General features: G+C 37.7%; 1 protein-coding gene and 1 non-coding gene across 5 annotated transcripts in view; one reads left to right on the forward strand and one right to left on the reverse strand.

The window, feature by feature from the left end:
- DPP8 (dipeptidyl peptidase 8) overlaps window positions 1-24,128 on the forward strand; it is a 58,096-nt gene that overhangs the window by 23,010 nt on the left and 10,958 nt on the right. For all 4 annotated transcript variants that reach the window (XM_060005757.1, XM_060005759.1, XM_060005760.1 and 1 more), the window contains 11 exons: window positions 3,439-3,549; window positions 4,209-4,337; window positions 4,892-4,953; window positions 6,908-7,008; window positions 7,673-7,850; window positions 8,740-8,899; window positions 12,429-12,508; window positions 15,811-15,963; window positions 16,454-16,589; window positions 17,690-17,835; window positions 23,712-23,858. In XM_060005757.1, coding sequence (XP_059861740.1) covers window positions 3,439-3,549; window positions 4,209-4,337; window positions 4,892-4,953; window positions 6,908-7,008; window positions 7,673-7,850; window positions 8,740-8,899; window positions 12,429-12,508; window positions 15,811-15,963; window positions 16,454-16,589; window positions 17,690-17,835; window positions 23,712-23,858 — 1,403 coding nt within the window. The remainder of the gene's footprint in view (window positions 1-3,438; window positions 3,550-4,208; window positions 4,338-4,891; window positions 4,954-6,907; window positions 7,009-7,672; window positions 7,851-8,739; window positions 8,900-12,428; window positions 12,509-15,810; window positions 15,964-16,453; window positions 16,590-17,689; window positions 17,836-23,711; window positions 23,859-24,128) is intronic.
- TRNAV-CAC (transfer RNA valine (anticodon CAC)) lies at window positions 5,541-5,613 on the reverse strand. Its single transcript has one exon. It is a non-coding gene; the product is annotated as a tRNA-Val (tRNA).

Below are 24,128 nucleotides of genomic sequence, written 5' to 3' on the forward strand. Positions count from 1 at the left end.
AAAATGAAAAAAGACAAAAGTACAGTGGATAACTGGTATGTACCACCTATATAATGCTCCCTTGTTTTAAGGGTCATTTTCAGACAGCACAACAGTAGCACCTCTGATCTGGTTGTTCTTTTAGCCTAATAAGACCAGCAGAATTTTCCCCAAAACTGTTCTTTTTTTTTTTTTTTTAATTTGTATTTTTGGTTGTGTAGAGTCTTAGTTGTGGCACACGGGATCTTCGTTGCAGCATGGGGATCTTTCGTTGCGGTGCTCGGGCTCTTCGTTGCGGTGCACAGGCTTCTCTCTAGTTGTGGCGTGCGGGTTCCCTCTCTAGTTGTGGTGAGCAGGCTCCAAAGCGCGTGGGGTCTGTAGTTTGCGGCTCACGGGCTCAGTTGCCCTGTGGCATGTGGGATCTTAGTTCCCCGACCACAGATCGAACCTGCGTCTCCTGCACTGAAAGGCAGATTCTTTACCACTGGACCACCAGGGAAGTCCCAAAACTGTTCTGATTAAAATAAAATTTAATTTTAAAAATTAATCTTGTTTTTAGGGAAACAAACAGAAAAATCTAGTACACACTATTAAGAACTGCTTAAAGATTTGTCTCCCCTTTTTGCAGAGCCTGCTTAGTTATTTTGTCCTAATAGGAAAAATAAAACTTTCTGTATTGTGGAAATATTTAATTTTTATTCAAGTGACTATAATAATGCTAAGCAGTACTGAAAGCACAGAAAAGATGTGTATGTTTTTCTCCAAAGCTTTTATACAAATGAAAGATGGGAAATAGTGTACTGCTTTTTTTTTTTGAACATGTGAAATAGACCATTTTTTTAAAATTTCTAATTAATTTTTGGAGGGCTGCATTGGATCTTTGTTCCTGCGCGCGGCCTTTCTCTAGTTTTAGCGAGCAGGGTCTACTCTTCGCTGCGGTAACTTGCAGAGCACGGGCTCTAGGCGTGCAGGTTTCAGTAGTCTTGGCTCATGGGCTCTAGAGCGCAGGCTCAGTAGTAGTGGCGCACGGGCTTAGTTGCTCCGCAGCATGTGGGATCTTCCTGGACCAGGGATCGAACCCGTGTCCCCTGCATTGGCAGGCGGATTCTTAACCACTGCGCCACCAGGGAAGCCCTAGATAGAAAGGTAGGTAGAGGGTAAGCAACATCACTCTTACCCCTCTTATTCACAGTAGGTTTCCACGTGAAAGTCCCCTTTGGGGTGGGTGTAGTCGGTTGGCATGTGCATTTGTTTATTCTCTGCCTCCTATAATAGAGGAATTTAAAGGTAACTTAATACCAACCTCTACTCTCAAAGGACATATCTCATTGGGAGAACAAGATGATACCATTTATTCATCTAATTAATCTTAGTAATTGAGGTCTGTAGTAAGTGATAGGGAGATATAAATGAGCGATACATAGTCTCACATCTAAAGGAGAACAAAATACAAAGCAGTATGGAAGGTATAACTTTGGAGTAGTTGAAAGATCCAAGGAAACTGAGTGCTGGTTTTGGCTATATCATTAATTCCAAAATTCAGGAACTCTGAAAACTGAGGTTAGTTTTCATTAGGTTGGTGCTAAAACTCATTTGGTGGCAAAACCTGACCTGAACTGACCTGAGGATATTTATAATCTTAATCCTACTTAGTGTGCCTATTCCTAAATTTGCTGCAGGAATATTAGTATATTTGATTACAGGGTATTTGATTACCCTGCTGGAGAGTGACATAATTATGCGTAGATGTATGAATATGAAAAAATCCCCCTAATTCTGAGTTTGAAACACTTCTGGACTCAAAATTTTTGGATAAGGGGTCATTGGTTCATATTGCACATTTGTTTCAGACAACATACAGAAAATACAGATAAGAGAACATAATACAGTGAAACCTGCCTATAAAATTAAAATCACTGCGAGATATTACTACACACCCGTTAGAACACCAAATGTTGGAGAGGAATTTTCATACATTGCTAGTAAGAGTATAGAATAATACAGATACTTTGGAAAACTGTGTGGCAGTTTCTTATAAATTTAAAGATAAATTTTTTACAGTACCCAGCCATTCCAGTCCTAGGTCTTTATTCATGAGAAAGGAAAACACATGTCCACATAGATTCTTACACAAGAATAATCATAGCATCTTTATTCATAATAGCAACTAGAAGCTGCTCAGATGTCCATTCACAGATGAATGGATAAAAGAACTGTGGTATACAATGAAATACCACTCAGCAACAAACATACTGTGTTTGTTGCTGAGTGTATACTGTATGATTTCACTTACATGAAATTCTGGAATATTCAAAACTAACCTATGGTGATAGAAATCAGATCAGTGGTTGCTTCTGAGGCAGGAATGGACATTGACTGGGAAGGGGCATGAGAAAACATTCTGGGGTGTTGGAAATATTCTGTGTCTTGATAGCGTGTGGTTATGCAAGTATATGCATTTTTCAGAGTAAACAGTACACTTAAGATTTTGTAAATTATAAAGCAATTCTTTTTAAAAAGGTTGTTCATAGTCTCACTATTTGGAGAGGACCACATTTTGATTTATATCCTGACACTTTAAAAAATATGTATTTGTATTACACTTTTATAAATGGAATCAGTATACATGTCATTTAGTAATATGCTTTTTTAAATTCAAGTATATTGTAAACATTTTCCCATGTCATGAAATCTTACATAATTATGGCTTTGTAGTTTTTTAGATTGACTGATTGATTTCGGCTGCGCCAGGTCTTAGTTGTGGCGTGCAGGCTTAGTTGCGGCGTGCATGCATGTGGGATCTAGTTACCTGACCAGGGCTTAAACCCAGGCTCCCTGCATTAGGAGTGTGGAGCCCTACCCACTGGACCACCAGGGAAATCCCTAGATTTTGTTTTTAAAGCAAGAGTTCCCTTCAGACTATTTGCTGGAAACCTAGGTGTAAAACAGATAAAAGCTCATCTGCTTTGGTTAAATAAGAGGAAGGGGAGGGAGGAGAAATGGTGAATTACATGATCTGTTAGACCCCATTCTCGGTCTAAAGATGTGCTTCTCTGTGTAGGAGAGTAAAAAGTCACCATGACCCTTTACATGTATTCTTTTTCCCATGGTCCTAGCTAAATGGGAAAATAATAACTAACATTTATGGAACACATACTATGGCTCAGGCTTTTTTCTAAGTACTTTATGTAAAATAACTCATTTAATCCTCATAACAACCATATAAGGTAGGTTCTTATTCCCATTTATAAATGGGTACTGCAGTGGAACGTGATCAGATGCTTTGTCCAGGGTCAGTCATTTAGTAAATGATGGAACTCAGTTTTGAATTCAGTCCATTTAGCTCCACAGTTCACCACTATACTATAGCTGCCTTTCAGAATAAATGGAATCATTCTGCTTTGTACCTATGAAAAGATAGAGAACTTCTGTGATAATTTTGCTTTTATGTTTGTCTAGAGCTAGCCAACATGGAAGAGGATCCAAGATCAGCTGGAGTTGCTACCTTTGTTCTTCAAGAAGAATTTGATAGATATTCTGGTTATTGGTGGTGTCCAGAAGCTGAAACAAGTAAGAGGCTTCAAAATAATATATTACAGGTCAATTAAAGTATTATGAGATTCAACTACCAATTAGTTAACTGCACAGATTCTTAAAATAGATTCTGAAGTGATGAAGATTGGATCCTACCAGTAGTTATTTAGAATATTCAGGCTATATCTCACCATAATGAGTTCTCATAAAAAACAGGTGTATTGTGGTTCAGTACCCCAAGTCCTTCAACTCTCCTTCCCAGTTTTTCATCTAGAAGCTGGTTGGTGGCAACATTGGTGGCAAAATAAAAAATACCACCCCTTAATGGGAGTTGCTATAAAAAACGTAGGATTGACTAGAGTCTGCATGAACAGATGGCCAAATTAGTGTATGAATGGATCAGAAAAAAAGAGCACAAATTCCTCCTTTTTCTTGGTGTATTCACAAGGATTTTACTAGCTGAGAAACAGCTCTCTAAAGCAGTAGCTTTCAAACTTTTTGACTGTGATCTGGTTAGAAATTTGTTTTACATTCTAGCTTAATACATTGTACATATACTCTATACATAAAAGGCAGCATGTTTTATGTGTAAACTGTTTTTCGCTATGGGAGATATAATACTAGAGGGAATGGTCGATTATGATTACTTTCTGGCATAATTCTCCTAAATTTTCAATATTTAATTTCCTTTTAAGCTCCCAGTGGCAGTAAAATTCTTAGAATTCTGTATGAAGAAAATGATGAATCTGAAGTGGAAATTATTCATGTTACATCCCCTATGTTGGAAACAAGGAGGGCAGATTCATTCCGTTATCCTAAAACAGGTACTGTATTCCATTGGCATTTATATTCACTCATTCCTGCTTTTCAAACAAGATTCTTTCTGCATTCATCCAAAGGTATGGTCAACATGGATATTTTACAGATTTAGTAAGGATGGATTGTTTAAGTGTCTCTGAAGTAGGTTTTTTAATTACAGGTTGATCCTTTTTAATTATTTCAAAGGTGAGGAAGTGCACAAAACTGATTATTTCAAGAAATGAATAAAGAAGTACTTTTGCTAGGAAATAAAGATTTTTAAGGGATTATGTTCTTAATAAATTAGTAATTTTTTCCCATATTGCTATTTACAGCATTTCAATTGTGAAATGATACGAATTCCCCTTCATTACGAACTAACTCTTGATGTTTTTCAGCTTTTTTTATAGCCATATTAAAAATTATGAATTGAAAAGGAGTTTTGAGATTCTTATGCAATAAAGTCCTGACTATATGCAACATTCCTCATTTGACTAAAGTATAAAAAGGATTGATCTGGCAAAATTCGTTTGAATAATTTTGGATATGCATTACTATTCATTTATGTCTCTTTCTAAAGGCACAGCAAATCCAAAAGTCACTTTTAAGATGTCGGAAATACTGATTGATGCTGAAGGAAGGGTAAGTATAAAATGTTAACTTTTTGTATCATTTGACTAGTCTGTCAGTAGAGATTTTAGATATGCTTTTTTATTTTTTGGACTTGTTGAACTTGCTGAGACATCTACAGATCATGATTTCAGGTTGACCTAATTTTCTACTTTGAAAACTTTCTGCTGGTTCCCAAGATAGGAATATAGGGATATGCATATTTACCACTCCTTTCCAGTGTTTTTCCTCTTTGCCTGTGTTAATTCTCCAGATCAGTATTTCTTAAATAGTGGTTACTGACTGGTGAGTCACCTTCTGTGTTGAATAGATGTCTACAGTAGATTAAATATCCCTCATTTCTTTAATACTGCTACTTTCCATTTGGACAGATGCTTATAAGCTAAATGCACACAAAATTAATTTAAAAACAGTCTTCTCTGTTAGACTTTTTTAACAACTTTATTGAAGTATAATTATATACACACACACACACACACACACACACAGTTTAAATATTTATTTATTTATTTGGCTGCACAGGTTCTTTTTAGTTGTGGCACGTGGGGTCTTCGTTGCCGCGTGCGGGATCTTTTTTAGTTGTGGCATGTGGGATCTAGTTCCCTGACCAGGGATCGAACCTGGGCCCCCTACACTGTGAGTGCAGAGTCTTAACCACTGGACCGCCAGGGAAGTCCCTGAAATATAATTCACATACAATACAATTCACTCATTTAAAGTTTAAAATGGCCTTTAGTATATTCACAGAATTGTGCAGCCATCACCACAGTCAATTTTAGAACATTTTCATTACCCCTGAAAGAAACTCACATCCCTTAATCATCACCCCCAAACCTTTCCATGCCCCACAACCCTGGGCAACCACTAATCTACTTTGTATCTATGGATTTGCCTATTCTGGACATTTCTTATAAATGAAATCATACAGTATCTAGTCTGAGTTCTTTCACTTAGCATCATGTTTTCAAGCACTAATCATGTTGGCACCACGTAACAGCATTTCACTGCTTTTTATCGCCCAAAAATATTCCATTGTATGGATATACCACATTTTATTTATCCTAGCCATCCTAGTGGATTTGAAGTTGCACCTTACTGTGGGTTTTTTTTTTTTTAATTAATTAATTTATTTATTGGCTGTGTTGGTTCTTCCTTGCTGCGTGTGGGCTTTTCTCTAGTTGCAGCGAGCAGGGGCCACTCCCCGTTGCGGTGCGTGGGCTTCTCACCGGAGTGGCTTCTCTTGTTGCAGAGCACGGACTCTAGGCGCACAGGCTTCAATAGTTGCGGCAGTGGGCTCAGTAGTTGTGGCTCACGGGCTTTGTTGTTCTGTGGCATGTGGGATCTTCCCGGACCAGGGCTCGAACCCATGTCCCCTGGCAGGGGGACTCTTAACCACTGTGCCACCAAGGAAGCCCCCTTACTGTGGTTTTGATTTACATTTTTCTGATGGCTAATGATGTTGAGCATCTTTTCATGTGCTTATTGGCCATTTGTATATCTTCTTTGGAGAACTGTCTATTCAGATCCTTTGTCCATTTTTTTAAAAGTATATTTAAAATTGTGTTAGACTATTAAGGGAAAAAAGTTTGCTTACTCAGGACCATTTCACTAATATATTACAAAAATAGTATTTTAAGCTAAAATAAAAGGAACTACAGACTATTAGTTTTCTTAGATACTAGAGTCTATAAAGTGATTAAAATCTGATTTAACCAGTTATTATCAAGAGTTCTGTTAGTATAAACTCACGGGAAAAGACGTTTAGACTATGCTGATTCTTGTAGTTAGAACTTTTTAGGTGTAAGAGCACCTGTATAGGTAACCCATGACTTACTGCTGGTTTTGTTAATCCTGTGTACCTAAGACTGAAAAAGTATGCTGTTAAAGATAGTGATTTAAGTAGACCAATAAGCTAGTTACTTATCTCAGTTTTCTATAACTAGATTCCTTTTTTCTTTTTTAATAGCTTATAGATGTCATAGATAAGGAACTAATTCAGCCTTTTGAGATTCTGTTTGAAGGAGTTGAATATATTGCCAGAGCTGGATGGACTCCAGAGGGAAAATAGTGCGTATGTTAAATTGCCACTTCTTTACAAATAATTTAGGACCCAGAACTGTCTGTGCTGTTAGGTTTTCCTTTCCGTTGGAGCTGCCTTCACATGTAAATTTGAAGTGTAGATAGTTCTGCACAAAGAATTTTTCCTGAACTAAGTGGACTTGTAATCCTATAATCATAGGTGCATTGCATTTTAATTCTGTCTCTTAGCCAGTCACAGTTTCACAGTGTTATTTTTGGTTAAATTGTATGACTTTTAGGCTCACATATAAGTATGTATTTTTTTAATTGAATAATTAAGCAGAAACATTTGTAGAGCCTTATGTGAAGATGATTACATGTAGTTCCTGTGTCTAATGTGGACAACAGGAGTTTCACGAGGCATTTATCGACATTAAAGGGAGAAAACAATTTCAAAGGCCATCTGTGATTTTGGAAATTTAAAGAAAACTACTTTTAAAAACTCTACTCAAGCTTAACTTTTAAAAATAAGTGTAGAATAAGCTAATACTTTTAATTAGCCGTTTGTAAGTGATAATTTAACATATACTAAAGCAATACTTTCATTGTGATTATAGAAATAACTGATGGGTGCTAGGGGAAAGATTAGTGGAATATTCGTTTTCTGAAGAGTGTGCTTTATTTTGTGCTTTTCTTTTGTTTATTTAAATAGTGCGTGGGCTATCCTACTAGATCGCTCCCAAACTCGCCTACAGATAGTGTTGATCTCACCTGAATTATTTATCCCAGTAGAAGATGATGCCATGGAAAGACAGAGACTCATCGAGTCAGTACCTGACTCTGTGACGCCACTGATTATCTATGAAGAAACAACAGACATCTGGATAAATGTATGCATGTTTTCTTGTACTTGGTTTGAATATTTCCTCAGAATGCTAAAGCAAATGAAGCTCAATAGGAAACTATCCAAATGAATTTTTTGAGTTCAAAGTAACCTTGAATGTTATTTGCTTAGTTTGAACATTTTCAGATTGGAATGTTGGTTCCAGAATGGGTAATGGTTTGTACATAAAAGGTAGATGCCACTGAAATGACATCTCCCTGGCTGCAGAATTGCCCTTGTTTCTGGACACATCAGATAATGAAAACACAGCCTCATTAGTGCCTCTGAGAGGACCACAAGAATCCTGTCTAGAAAAGACTTGCTCTTTTAACTCTTTTAAGTTGGCAAACTATACCAAAATATAACAGTTTAGGATTGAATTTTTCATTTTCCAGTTTAGTGGAAAAAACTTAAACAAGATACAAAATAAATAAAGCCAGCTCACTCCCTGGCTGAATATAGGCTTCATATGATTCACCTAAAACAGATGAACATCTGTTTTCCCTTGAACTGTTAGAATATTTCTCTCTGGAAAAGAAAAGTAAAAGACATTTTTCCTCATCACTTCTGTAATAAGATTTATATCATTAAACTTCGTGCCGTGTTTCAAAGAATTTCAGAGATGGTGAGTAAGAAACAGCTTTTGGTCATATTTTTCTTTTTTCTCCATTTGGAAACATTTATTTCTCAATAGATGAAGTCTTTGACTAAAGTAAGAGAAACGTGAAAGGCCTAGGCAAAATCTCTAATTGTACATATACCATACACCCTAGCCTGACAGTTATTTATATTTCAGAGTATGTTTATCAAGTAATTCTTCTTTCTCTGGCTTAATTGAATTGTTTATGTAGTATTTTCATTAATGTGTATAGTAAATTAAGCTATTCATTTTACAGATCCATGACATCTTTCATGTTTTTCCCCAAAGTCATGAAGATGAAATTGAATTTATTTTTGCCTCTGAATGCAAAACAGGTTTTCGTCATTTATATAAAATCACATCCATTTTAAAGGAGAGCAAATACAAACGATCCAGTGGTGGGCTGCCTGCCCCAAGTAAGAAATCCTGTTTTATTTAAAAAGAGGAAAACGTTGGGGGCAGAAGGTGGGAGGGGCAGGGTAATGTAATGTCTTTTTTGTGTACTTTATAAGCATAGGACAAAGTTCTTGATGGATACATAATAAACTATTAATAGTGGGTAATCTCTGGGTATTGGGATTATTTACTTTTACTTTCTGTTTTTGCCTTAACTATACATTTTGTTTAAAGTGAGCTCATATAATTTTTAGATTAAAAAAGCTAGTTTTAAAATGTTACGAAGTTATTAGATATTTGTGCATACTAGATTTTTTTTATACTGTCTGCATCTACACTGAAGTTGATTTATAGGCATAGCTCTTCAGATTGATATAATTATGTTTCCCAAAGTGAAATTAAATATTATGTCAACTGAAGTTAGTTTCTTTTTAAAAAGTGATGGTTTTCCTTCTGGGAAATGTAATACAGAATGTGTAAGCCTAGGAAAAATGAAATGGTACATTGTATACTCCTGTGTTTTTAAAAAATTGAGTTATGGTTTTCTACTTTAATAATATAGAGTTTGTTTTGGAATAGTAGACATTTAATGATGTTATGTTACATGCTTTACCGCCATTTGTAACTTAACAGACTCAACATAGCCATTTTTAAAAAACTGTAGTAAAATATACAAACCAAAATTTATCATTTTAACTTTTAAGTGTGCGGTTTCATGGAATTAAGTGTATTCATATTGTTCTGCAACCATCACCACCATCCATCTCCAGAACTTTTTTCATCTTCCAAAACTGAAACTATCCAATAAATAATACCCGATTTAGTGGTAAATAAGTAACTTCTCATTCCTTCCTCCCCTCAGCCCCTGGCAACCACTTTCTGTCTCTATGAATTTGACTACTCTAGATACCTCATATAAGTGGAATCATACAGGTCTGTCCTTTTATGACTGGCTTATTTCATTTAGCATAGTGTCTTCAAGGTTCAGCCAGGTTGTAGCATGTGTCAAAATGTCCTTCCTTTTTAAGGTTGAATAATATTCCATTGTATACAGAAACACATTTTGTTTATCCATTCACCTATCCATGAACAGATGGGTTGCTTCTACCTTTTGACTGTTGTGAATAATGCTGTAATGAGCATGGGTGGATAGACATCTGTTTCAGACCCTGCTTTCGATTCTTTTGGGTATATACCCAGAAGCGAAATTGCTGGATATGGTAACTCTTTTTGTAATTTTTTAAGGAACCACCATACTCTTTTCCATAGCAGCTGCACCTTAGTACATTCCCATTAGAAGTGCACAGAAGTTCAAATTTCTCCACATCTTCGCTAACACTTGTTATTTTCTGGGTGTAGTTTTTTTTTGTTTGTTTTGGTTTCGTTTTTGTTTTGTGGGGTTTTTTTTGCTAAGAGCCATCCTAGTGGGTGTGAAATGGTATGTCATTGTGCTTTTGATTTGCATTTTCCTAATGATTAGTAACATTATCATGTTGCTTAGCCATTTGTATATCTTCTTTAGAGAACTGTCTATTTGAATCCTCTGCCGACTTTTTAGTGGGTTGTTTGTTTTTTCAACATGGCCTTTTTTTTTATATATATATATATAAATTTATTTATTTATTTTTGGCTGCGTTGGGTCTTCGTTGCTGCGTGCAGGCTTTCTCTAGTTGCGGTGAGCAAGGGCTACTCTTCGTTGCAGTGCGCGGGCTTCTTACTGCAGTGGCTTCTCTTGTTGCAGAGCACAGGCTCTAGGCATGCGGGCTAAAGTAGTTGGGGCATGCGGGCTCAGTAATTGTGGCTCATGGGCTCTAGTAGTTGTGGCGCACGGGCTTAGTTGCTCCGTGGCACGTGGGATCTTCCTGGACCAGGGCTCGAACCCATGTCCCCTGCATTGGCAGGTGGATTCTTAACCACTGCACCATCAGGGAAGCCCTCAACATGGTCTTTTAAATATCATTCTTACTTGGGAAACAGTGAGCTACATCGTAGGACAGCAAAGTAAATACTGCCTATGACTTTGCTTCTTCTCTTAGCCTAATTTTTTTTTAATCAGACAGGAGCTTATATATCCAAGATGGAGATTTCTTCCCTAAGAGCCTTAGTTTAACTTGGCCCTTAGCATGAAATTGCCCCTACCAGTTCCTCTGTTGTTCAGAAATTAAATCTACTTATGGAATTCTGGAAAGTTTAGTGATGAAGACTGGTCAAAGAGCTTGAATAGTAGTTAATTAACTAAAACAACATTCTTGGGACAGTGATAAAAAGATGATAACTTAAAATTTTATACTCCTGTTGAAGAATAAGAACTGTCACCTTAGCTAACATTCTTCTCAGAACACCTAGCTTCTTTTCCCTCTCAGTGTCTGTTTCTGGGCCCCTCAGTTCGTCTACCTCTTCTTTCCGTTTCCCTCTTTTATACTTAGTCTTTCTTGCTCCAGATCTTCCTCCTTTTCTTGATGTCTATTTTATTTTCTTCTTCCCTCCTTTCTTCCATGAATGTCTATAATGTGTAACAATTAGTATTTTTTTAAATATTTATTTATTTATTTGGTTGCACTGTGTCTTAATTGCGGCAGGTGGGCTCCTTAGTTGTGGCATGCATGTGGGATCTGGTTCCCTGAGCAGGGATCAAACCCGGACCCCCTACATTGGGAGCACGGAGTCTTAACCACTGCGCCACTAGGGAAGTCCCAATTAGTATTTATTACATGTTAAATAATATTTATTTTCTGGTGATAAAATTTAAAGTACTAAGTTGAATTTTTGTATCTAAGAAAAAGAAAAGGAGTCTATTTTTTTTTTAACTTGAGTAGGACCCTACTTAAGATCCTGTATCATTTCGCCATCTCAGCTTGTCCTCAGCTGTCACTCCCCAGAGCCAGAGCTGGTAGCAGCTAGGCATAGAGTAGTGGTTCCATTTTTTTAACTTTCTCCTTAGGCCACTGAGAGAGCCTCATCTACCAAGACAGAATCTTATTAAGATAAATGAGACATGTTGGTATGGACTATGGTAATACCCAATTTGTTTTTGGCAAATGAAAAACAGTTGTATTAAAATTTTCCTTTCTGGCTTCTTAGGTAGTTTGTTGCATTTCTGGAAGAAATGCCTTATTGACCCATTAGATTTTTTTATCTTTCTAACCAAGGGTCTAGGAATGCAAGTGCTTTTGAGTTCTTTTCTGTCTGCCGTAACAATCTGTTTTGCTGTTTTCACTTTATTTACATGGATTATTCCATTATTATTATGAAGACTCATAACTTGGAATTTTTTTTAACTTTAGACTTTATTATAAGGTGAAATTCACATAACATTAACCATTTTAAAGTGAACATTTAAAATGAACTGTGGCATTTAGTACATTTACAGAGTTGTGCAACTACCTACCATCTCTATCTAGTTCCAAAACATTTTCATTACTCCAGACATAACTTTGAATTTTTCAGTGTTAACTTTTTGGAAAAAAGAGTTTAGAATACTATTTTTCATTGTTTCATTTGCTTGTAGTCTGGTGTAGAGTGCTGAATTATGATTATGTTTATCTTCAGGTGATTTCAAGTGCCCTGTCAAAGAGGAAATAGCAATTACCAGCGGTGAATGGGAAGTTCTTGGCCGGCATGGATCTAATGTATGTTCTTTTATTCTACTGATATATTTAGTCAACATCAGCTGTGTGTATGCAGTACTAAAAATCAGTAGTGCAACTTCCTATGACCCCAGTATTTTGAAAATATTTTTAGGGCCTAAAAGAACCCAGTTTGTTGGAAAAGAAGAGTCTTAGTTTAAATTATAAATCTTACCCATTTTATAACCCTAGTATTAGATGTAACTAAAGGTCACCATTTTCAAATACAGTGTTGCTACTTAATAAGGAAAGGGCTGGTCCATGCTTTTCGAGTCTAGCAAAAGTGAGTTATGATATAGTTTGAAAATTATTTCTAAATCTCTTATAGACTACTTGTGTCATTTCTACATTAGAAAATGCATTTACTACTTCTGAAGTAGTGATGCTGTTTCATTCACCTGTTTATCTTATCTCACAAATTTGAAGTTTCATCTACCACCTGCAGAATTTGATGAACATTTATACAGAGCGTAGATTGATAAGGAAGAGGAGGGAAATCCACCCTCTGTTTCACTCTCGGTATATGGCTTTCTGTAGTAATTCAATGAATTCTAATTTTATTTCTTTTGCCTTTTATAGTACCTTGTGTTTGTTTCAACTTTCAGTTAGGTGGTCAGTTTCATGAGATCTCTAAGAAAGCCATCCTTTATGTGTGATACGTACAGTTAAGTTGATGTATGCTACCAGGATTTAGTGAAGGCCTGTGATTTCCTCAAATTGATTCGGAGATTTACTGAAGGATTATATATACTGGCTACTATAGAAGTCACTCGTAGTCCCCAAGGTGATTAAGGAGAAAGAATGAAGATCCAGGTCCCAGGTTTGTTTTTGTTGGTAAAAACTTTAGAATATAATAGGCGACCTTTAAAGTCTTGTTTCCACTTGAGAGTGTCACATGACCTTTTGGTTATATATATTCAATATATTTTTTTCTCTTTGGGGACCTTGGATGTTATTGTCACCTGAGAAAAATCTTACAGTGTAATTCTAAGTTCTGATAATAAAAATTTACACTAATGTAAACTTCATGCTGTGTAATGGTTGGACAATACTGAGGGAATCCCCAAAATTGTATTTATGCAGATCTGAACCTTATTTGGGCAACCTAAGTGTCTTTCTACTACTTGCCATAATGTACATCAATTTTCTTCTTTATGTCATGCTTATTTATGTGATGTGGTTGTGTTTCTCTTTCTTACTCTTCTATTTTCTGTCTATTCTTGCTTTACTTTTTTTAAGTTACCTTTCCCTTCTTTACTTTTGCCAGTGACCTGTTCACACCCAAAGATTTCTAATGACCGTGATGAGTAAATCTTTGAGGCTTTTAAACCCATGTGCCCCTTAGGGTTCTCAAAGTGTGTTCTCTGGACCACAGAGGATCAGCATCACCTGGGAACTTTTTAGACCTACAAATTCTTGGCCCCCCTAGCCCCCCAGACCTCCTGAATCAAAAAGTCTGGGGGTGGGACCCAGCAATTTGTTTCACAAGCCCCTCAGGCGATTCTGATATTCATGTGACGCTGAAACCCTCAGGTGTTTCATGTAAAGTTGCTACATGAAACAAAGAAAAGGGGAGTGAGGAATTAACCAGTTATTTATGCAGTTTTGAGAGGCCTGATTTCCAACTGCTAGGTCAAGAGCAGAACCAGTCCTGACGTTTTGCACAGATTAACACATACCTGTGAAGCTTCATGAATGTTTGTTCTGCCACTTCCTATCCTTTGTATTCTTTCTGTCTATGTCATATAGGTCTACTTAATGTCAACTGTGTTTATTTCTCTATCCATGCATGCTAAGAAAATGTTTATAATGACTAAGAGGAAACTTCTTGGAGAAAATGTGGCATTTAAAAATACTTGCTTTTAGAAATGTACTTGTGTTTTCTTTGCTGTATAAAACAGTTTGAATTTTTTAAATAAATTTATTTTATTTATTTATTTTTGGCTGTGTTGGGTTTTCGTTGCTGCACGCGGGCTTTCTCTAGTTGCGGTGAGCGGGGGCTGCTGTTTGTTGGGGTGCATAGACTTCTCACTGCAGTGCCTTCTCTTGTTGTGGAGCACGGGCTCTAGGTGCGCGGGCTCAGTAGTTGTGGCTCGCGGGCTCTAGAACGCAGGCTCAGTAGTTGTGGTGCACAGGCTTAGTTGCTACACGGCATATGGGATCTTCCTGGACCAGGGATCGAACCCGTGTCCCCTGCATTAGCAAGCAGATTCTTTTTTTTTTTGACTGTTTATTTTTTTTAACATCTTTATTGGAGTATAATTGCTTTACAATGGTGTGTTAGTTTCTGCTTTATAACAAAGTGAATCAGCTATACACGTACCTATATCCCCATATGTCTTCCCTCTTGCGTCTCCCTCCCACCCTCCCTATCCCACCCCTCTAGGTGGTCACAAAGCACCGAGCTGATCTCCCTGTGCTATGTGGCTGCTTCCCACTAGCTATCTATTTTGCATTTGGTAGTGTATATATGTCAGTGCCACTCTCTCACTTCATCCCAGCTTACCCTTCCCCCTCCCTGTGTCCTCAAGTCTATTCTCTACGTCTGCGTCTCTATTCCTGTCCTGGCAGGCGATTCTTAACCACTGCGCCACCATGGAAGCCCACACAGTTTGAATTTTATTAAACATCATTTGAGTAGGCTGCTAGAAGATTTTGAAAAGGAACAATAAAAGCCATTTATTTAGAATCTTACTGTAATTTAGGAAGAATATTAAGTGAATTCAGCTATGAGTATACTTGCAGTTATTTTGAGTTCTGAATGAAGGCTTAAAAGATCCTTCATACTTATTTATAAACTATAAGTATTGAAACTGATTGAGTGATTGAGTTCAGTTATTCCCCAACCCAATAGATAAGAAATTTTTACAAATTTGTACAAAAAACTAAAGAAGCACTGCCTAAGATAATGCTGCACTGAGAAATAGGATGCTAAAATTAAACTCTTTTAAGTGTGCATGAATGGTTGACCTGAGCTGTAATATAGGTATTTTTTTCTCTGTAAAGGATTGTCATTTTAATGAAATAATTTTTGTATTTTAAGAAAAGTACACATTCTAACCATATAGGAAACTACCAGTAGCATGCAACTTGGGTATCCTTTTACCTTCTGGACAGGATCTATTCTTAGCTATAAGACATGAGCAAAACCAACTCAAGCTTATTAACATTGGTGACAGATTTTTTAAAGAGGCACAAGGCAAAGGGTGGCTCAAATGATTTGAATAAAATTGGATATTGTTTGTTAACTTACTGGTCTTGCCAAGGTCATACTAGCACTGATTTTTTTGTTGTTATTTTGACAGATCCAGGTTGATGAAGTCAGAAAGCTGGTATATTTTGAAGGCACCAAAGACTCTCCTTTAGAACATCACCTGTACGTGGTCAGTTATGTAAATCCTGGAGAGGTGACAAGGCTGACCGACCGTGGCTATTCCCACTCTTGCTGCATCAGCCGGGTATTAAGTCCCTGTTTGAAAAGGGTTTCCTGTCATATAAAAAACCCTCTATTCGGGCTTCCCTGGTGGCGCAGTGGTTGAGAGTCCGCCTGCCGATGCAGGGGACACGGGTTCGTGCCCCGGTCCAGGAAGATCCCACATGCCGCGGAGCGGCTGGGCCCGTGAGCCATGGCCCCTGAGCCTGCGCGTCCGGAGCCTGCACATCCGGAGCCTGTGCTCCGCAACGGGAGAGGCCACAACAGTGAGAGGCCCACATACCGCAAAAAAAAAACAAAAAAAACCAACCCTCTATTCATGTAATACTCCTTTTCAGTAATGTGAAAATTGGTGAAGTTGGCCTGCAAAAACCTTATACTTAACTTTAGAATTGTATATGTGTATAAATGGTCAGACTCTTACAATACTCCAGCTGTAGCATTAGTGCACAGTAGCAACAGATAACCTTTTTTACTTTTCCCTGGGGAAAAGTAATTGTTTTTCCTTTCTCTAGCATTGTGACTTCTTTATAAGTAAGTATAGTAACCAGAAGAATCCACACTGTGTGTCCCTTTACAAGCTCTCAAGTCCTGAAGATGACCCAACCTGCAAAACAAAGGAATTTTGGGCCACCATTTTGGATTCAGCAGGTACTCATTTCCCTGAGCCTGATCTTAAGTAGGATTAGTACATTAGGGCACTAAACCTGTGTCATATGTCCACATTTCCTGAACAGAGTCTTCCCGTCTCTTACCACCACCTGTCCCTGAGCTGCTGGGTTCCTGATTGATCCCATCCCTCCTAGTCTATCAATTATCAAATAAGACTGGTTACCTCCTACTCCAGGCAGGAGCAAGTCTGGAAGGCCTTTTTGAAAATAAGATTAAAATAGTCAAGATACCAGCTAGGAAGTGATTTATTCACATGTTTGGATGAGTTCCCAGATAAACAACTGAATTTGAAGATAATATATACTGAACTAGTAAGACACTTGGGAAGGGAAGCTGCAGCTTTAAGGAATACCCAGCTGGTCACTTTCTTAAACTTCTACAGCACTTGTAATGGCCATCTTAATAAAAGATAGAACATTCATTCTGTATGGGAGTGAAGAGCACTGTGAATTACCTATTTTTAAAATGCTTGATTTCTTAAACATGAAGAATGGACTAATTTTTTATATCTTTTAATTCATTTTGTCCCCAAATCCTTTTTTCCTGTTAGGTATTTTCACTCATAAATACCTCCTAAGGGATTAAGAAATTAGTGCAAATCCACAAGGTATAAGTATGTTCTGATGTCCACAATCAGGATTTGTAATATGGTGATGATCTCTGCTTAAACTGTAACATCATCCAGTATACACAGATTTAGTATAGGTCTGTATCGCTTTGGAAAACCAATTGATTAAGTTAATTTGTGGTTTCAGTTTCCCATCAGGTATATGGCTTAACCATCAATAAGTTACACAAACCGAGCACAAAGTATTTGTGTTCTGCATGTAAATACCTCCTGGGCTCCAAGGATTATTCATAATACTTTGTGTCTGCTTCTCAAGTGGATAATTTGATATGTTCATTAGATTTCCTTTTTTAAAGATAACTTTGTGCTTGATTTCTTGCTTATCATCTGAAGGGGGGGAATGGTTAGTTATTTGTGTATAGGGTGGTGGGTTTATAGTATCTTTTCCTTGCTCTCAGATTGCTGAGCTCCCATAAGAACTCCTTATACAGACTGTGTTACCTCCTCTCAGGTCCTCTTCCTGACTATACCCCTCCAGAAATTTTTTCTTTTGAAAGCACTACTGGATTTACATTGTATGGGATGCTATACAAACCTCATGATCTACAACCTGGAAAGAAATACCCGACTGTGCTGTTTATATATGGTGGTCCTCAGGTGGGCATATTTACATACATATATGTGTGTGTGTGTGTGTTTTCATTTTCTTTTTCTTTTTTTTAGGTGATTTGTTTTTTAAATGTCTGGTCAATTGTTTCAGTTAAGATTTGAACATTGCTGAGCCTCTGCTATTATTGACTCTGGCTTATGCTCTAATTATCCAATTTAGGAGTTCAGGAAGCTGGGTTTTGTTAGATAGCTAACTCGAAAATCAGTGTCAATTTCTTCTTTTTTCTTTTGGCCACACCATGCGGTTTGTGGGATCTTAGTTCCCCGACTAGGGATCAAACCCAGGCCCTCGCCAGTGAAAGCACAGTCTTAACCACTGGACCGCCAAGGGAATTCCCTCAATGTCAGTTTCTTAATTTACAGTGAGGACTATAACTGTCATGGAGAATGTAGTATGTCAGTAGGTAAATATGTTGTTTTGTAGGTAGAGAACTTGTTTTGGAAATGATTTTAAATAATTAAATGTCTTGGTAAATAAAGAGTCTTAACAGATATTTTTGAAAGCCTTGGTAGCCTAATGAATTCCATCTCTTCATTCTAAGGCCACATCTCTCAAGAAAGCTATAATACTTTTATCAGCTAGTTAAGGCAACTGCTATACTACTATTCAGCACTGTAAGAAGTTTACACCTTGATTTTCTTGTTTCCACCTTAAGTATTAGCATGTGAATATTAAGCAAATTTTACTGTCAGAGTAAATAAAGTATTTTGGATAGGTGAATTGGTAAATTGGTAATTTTTTTAATGTTTAATCTTGGTTATATATCTTACATTGAGACCCTGTAGAAATTAGAATATAATTACAATGTTTTTCTAATAGAACTCTCTTGGACTCAGTAAATATCCTTTATAATTATACCCAGTTATTCAGATCTGGAAATGTATCTAGATGTAAAGTTATCCAAAAAATAAAAGTAACTACATAAGCCATAACATCTCAGCAATAACCGTCATATATCAAGTTAAATCACTTTGCCATTGTTTAGTGTGTTTTACGAACAAAACGTGATTCACATTTGTATAATTGTCATCTACACATAAATTATGAAAGAATTAAATTAGACTTCTCTTAAAAACTTTGAACTAAATCTTTGTACATTTAAAAAAAAGGTGTAATACAGGGCTTCCCTGGTGGCACAGTGGTTGAGGGTCCGCCTGCTGATGCAGGGGACACGGGTTTGTGCCCCCATCCGGGAGGATCCCACATGCCGCGGAGCGGCTAGGCCCGTGAGCCATGGCTGCTGAGCCTGCGCGTCCAGAGCCTGTGCTCCGCAACGGGAGAGGCCACAACGGTGAGAGGCCCATGTACTGCAAAATAAATAAAAATAAATAAAAGGTGTAATACAAAGAAATTCAGGAGACAAATTACAGGACACGCTCAGAAACTTTACATGTTTTGTTATATTATTTTGATATTATGACTAAGTAAGAAGGGTGTTTCTCCTTCCCAATGAAGAAATGATATATAAGATATGTGGAAAACACACTATAAAAACTAGCTGGTTATTTATATTTTTAATACTAAAGGACTCCTTATATTAGTAATTAAGTTTAAAAAGTCTAAGCCATATGAAAAGGTAGTATCACTAAGCATTAGGGAAATGCAAATCAAAACCACAATGAGATACCACCTCACACCCCTTAGGATAGCTATTATCAAAAAAAAAAGGAAAATAATAAATATTGGTGAGGGTGTAGAAAAATTGGAACTCTAATATGTTGCTGATGGGAATGTAAAATGATGCAACTGCTATGGAAAACAATATGGCAGTACTTCAAAAAGTTAAACATAGAATTATAATCTGATCCAGCAATTCCATTTCAGGATGTATACCCAAAAGAATTCAAAGCAAAAACTCAAACAGATACTTGTACACCAGTGTTGATTGCAACATTATTCATAATAGCCAAAAGGTGGAAGCAACCCCAGTGTCCGTTGATAGATGAATGGGTAAACAAAATGTGGTATGTAGAGGAATATTATGCAGCCTTTTAAAAAAAAAAAGGAAATTCTGACTCATACTACAGCATGGATGAACATTGAGCTCACTATGCTAAGTAAAATAAGCCAGGCACAGAAGGATAAATATTATATTTTTCCACTTGTATGAGGTACCTAGAAGAAGTAAATTCATAGAGACAGAAAGTAGAATAGAGGTTGTCAGGGACTGGGGAGGGATAGGGAATTATTGTTTAATAGGTTTGAAGTTTCTGTTTGGGATGATGAAAAAGTTCTAGAAATGGATAGTGATGATGGTTGCACAGCAGTGTGAATGTACTTAATACCACTGAATTATATACACTTAAAATGGTTAAAATGCATGTTTTACCATAATAAAGTCCTCGCCATGCAGTAAAAACAAAATTCTTTAATTGTTTGGAGTACTTTATGAATACAACTGCATTTTTTTGCACTTATAGAACAGTTTCTTTCTCAAAGTGTTCTTTGGAAGCATTCAAATTTGGTGAGGCCACAGGAGAATCTGCTATTCAGTTTGCAGGGAGATTTCCCCATAACACTTTGCATGATAGAATGCATTTGGCACTTCAACCCACTGGGAGGTCATTCATCCTTGTGTTTGATGACCATGTGGATTAGTTACGAAGAGGCTCCATAATGTAAGATCAGATCTTTCTAATAGCACACAATAACCTTGCAAAATTTGATTAAATCACATAAGTGGTCCAAACCTTTTTTTTCTTGGTGTATATTCAGGTCAAAGTGGGAATCTTTTTTTTTTTTTTTTTTTTTTTTTTTTTGCGGTACGCGGGCCTGTCACCGCTGTGGCCTCTCCCGTCGCAGAGCACAGACTCCGGACGCGCGGGCCCAGCGGACACGGCCACGGGCCCAGCCGCTCCGCGGCATGCGGGATCCTCCTGGACCGGGGCACAAACCCGTGTCCCCTGCATCGGCAGGCAGACTCCCAACCACTGCGCCACCAGGGAATCCCCCAAAGTGGGAATCTTTTGAATAACAACAATGCCACAATTCATAACGTGAGGTGAATTACTTCATCGCTAAATGCAGCAACGTCTGTAGTCGGACAAAAGTGAAACCAAGGAAAGCAACAAATATTTCCCATTAAAGTCATCAAGGCTTAGTTCTTTAAACTTTGCATTGATAACAGTAGTGTGTTTAAAAGTGTTTATTTTTAAAAAAAATGTTTATTTAGCAAATATTTATGATACTTCCTATGTGCCAGACACTGTTCTGCAAACATAAATGCACAAGAGAGCAAGTTAAAATAGCAGAACACAGGTTTTGAAGAATTGATACTGAAGAAAACTTCTGAATTCTTAGTGCTAAAGGGCATTATGTTTAAGTACCTCCTTCTAAGAAGAAGCAGGCCTGGAGGCTGCAAAGGCAGAAACACTGGCTCTGGGGGAGAATGTTGTATCAGGCAATTGAGGCCATCTTCTGTGATTGACAGCAGGCAAAGAAGTGAGTTATTTTTCTTATATGTTCATATATGTGTTCCTTGCCTAATACTTCTTTTTTCAGCTCCCTCCCTTTAAAAACAAGCACTTTTGCCCACCAAACCCCTCCTCCCGAGGTAGACAGGGAAAACATCACTCTCTTGTCTCTGTTTTTCATTCATTCAGCAAATAGTTACTGAGTTCCTATTATGTACCAGGCACTATTCTAGGCAGTGAGGATACCACAGTGAACAAGTCAGACTAATGTCCCACCCTCATGGAGATTAATGAGGAAAATAATAAACAAGCAGACATATAAATTATATAACTTCATATAATGGAAGTGTTATGAATAATTGTTGGGAAAGAGGATGGCAAAGTGACTAAAATGAGGGTTCTGACTGGAAGGTCAGGGAAGCTCTCTGAGGTTGCAGAGGATGAGAAGGGATGAGCCATGTTAAAGATCTGAGGGCAGAGCATTGTAGACAGAGGGAACAGTAAATGTTAATGTGTCCTGGGGTTAGAACCAACTTGATATAGTTAGTGGTAAGGTTAGAGTGCAGTGCTCAAGGGGGGAAATGGTATGAGATGAGGTCACAGAAATAGCCAAGAGCTAGATAATGTAGTGTCTCAAAGGCAGTGGTAAGGAGTTTAGATCTTACTCTGATCTAAACCCCCTGCCATTAGGAGGACCAAAGCTATAAAGTCATACCTGATTTACATTTTTAAACATCGTCCTGTTGCTGTGAGAACAGACTATACGGAGGACAAGTATAGAAACAGAAAGACCAGTTTGACAGTTGTTGCAGTGGCGCTAAACATCCGAAAGTTCAAAAGGAGAAGGTTCTTTATACCGCCACTGCCAGTCTAGCCCATTCAATGCTCAGTAGGTATTTATTGAGTGAAGACAGCATCGATGTTTATTTTAACTCCTGGCTGGCTTGGTTTTCCCATTGGTTTCAGCCAGAGAACACGTCCTCAATTTTGCCAGAACCTTTTTTTGTTTGTTTATTATCTACCTTAGTATCCACCAAACCTTGAACTTCTGTAACTTTCTGCCCATTAATTAAAGTCTTCTTTTCACCAGAGAGTATATTTCTGGTAAAGCCCAAACTACATTTAATTTCTCAGTCATTTTGAAGTATAGTTTCTAGGGCAATAAAGATATTTAAGAATTATTCTACCTTTTGCACTGATTTGTGTAGCAGGAAAAAAGAAGCTGACTGGTCATAGTAATTCATTAAAATACTTCAGTTTTCCCTCTACTGGTCAGAGACAATCCCAGAAGAGACAGGTAGGGAGAAAAAATGATCTTATTCTGTCATTTGAATGATACAATTCTTCCTCAGGGTAGAAGTAATCATTTTAGTAATTTTTTCTATGGGGTAGGTTAAATCACTTATCTTGTATGTAGTTAGTATCTAGGTTATAATTTTAAAGTCTGTAGTTACTCAGTAATTCCTCAGAACTTTGAGTGTGAAGTTAAGAAAGAAAAGAAGTAACATGAACATGAAAAGATTTAATTTAAAAGTAAATAAGGGGACTTCCCTGGTGGTGCAGTGGTTAAGAATCCGCCTGCCAGTGCAGGGGACATGGGTTCAAGTCCTGGTCCGGGAAGATCCCACATGCTGCAGAGCACCTAAGCCCATGTGCCACAACTACTGAGCCTGTGCGTTAGAGCCCACGAGCCACAACTACTGAGCCCGCGTGCCACAACTAGTGAAGCCCACACACCTAGAGCCCGTGCTCTGCAACAAGAGAAGCCACTGCAGTGAGAAGCCCGCACACCACAACTAAGAGTAGCCCCCGCTCGCTGCAACTAGAGAAAGCCCAGGCACAGCAACGAAGACCCAACACAGCCAAAAATAAATAAAATAAGTTAATTTAAAAAATAAAAATAAATCAGGGAGGGCTTCCCTGGTGGCGCAGTGGTTGAGAGTCTGCCTGCCAATGCAGGGGACACGGGTTCGTGCCCCGGTCCAGGAAGATCCCACATGCTGCGGAGAGGCTGGGCCCGTGAGCCATGGCCGCTGAGCCTGCACGTCTGGAGCCTGTGCTCCGCAACGGGAGAGGCCACAACGGGAGACGCCCGCGTACCGCAAATAAATAAATAAATAAATAAATAAATAAATAAATAAATCAATCAGGGAGAGGGGGAGGAGGGGAATTGCTAATCAATGGGCATAAAAAATTCTTAATTATGCAAGATGAATAAATTCTAGAGATCTGCTGTCCAACATTGTCCTATGATTAACAATACTGTATTGTACACTTAAAATTTTAAGAGGGTCCATTTCATGTGTTCTTGCCACAAGAAAATAATTTCATTTTATAGGCAAAATAATGTTAAAAATTTAAGCTTTCTATTTTTTGCAGCATCCTGCCTCTCTTATGCTTTTGTATGCTGCCATATAATAAATTTCACTGAAGTTGTATTTCTTCCTCAGGTGCAGTTGGTGAATAATCGGTTTAAAGGAATCAAGTATTTCCGATTGAATACCCTAGCCTCTCTGGGTTACGTGGTTGTAGTGATAGACAACAGGGGATCCTGTCACCGAGGGCTTAAATTTGAAGGCGCCTTTAAATATAAAATGGTGTGTGAACATACAAACATTTTTCTTTTAAAGACATTTACAATTTTTGGTGCATTGTTTAGTGTGAAATCCCAGAGAAGGAGTTGGGGGAAGGCACTGTGAGTGTGTGTGCACGTGTGTGCATGTGAGCATGTGTTATGGTTTGGGGGTGGGAGGGAAGGTACAACTTGATATTCACTAGGCTATTCATGTCTACCTATATGTAAATTTGGGGAGCTGAGATAGAACCACTTTTATATAGAAACCCCCTCTCTTTCTATTTTTTATGTC

This window comes from Delphinus delphis, chromosome 2 (genome assembly GCF_949987515.2).
Source record: "Delphinus delphis chromosome 2, mDelDel1.2, whole genome shotgun sequence".
NCBI lineage: Eukaryota > Metazoa > Chordata > Mammalia > Artiodactyla > Delphinidae > Delphinus > Delphinus delphis.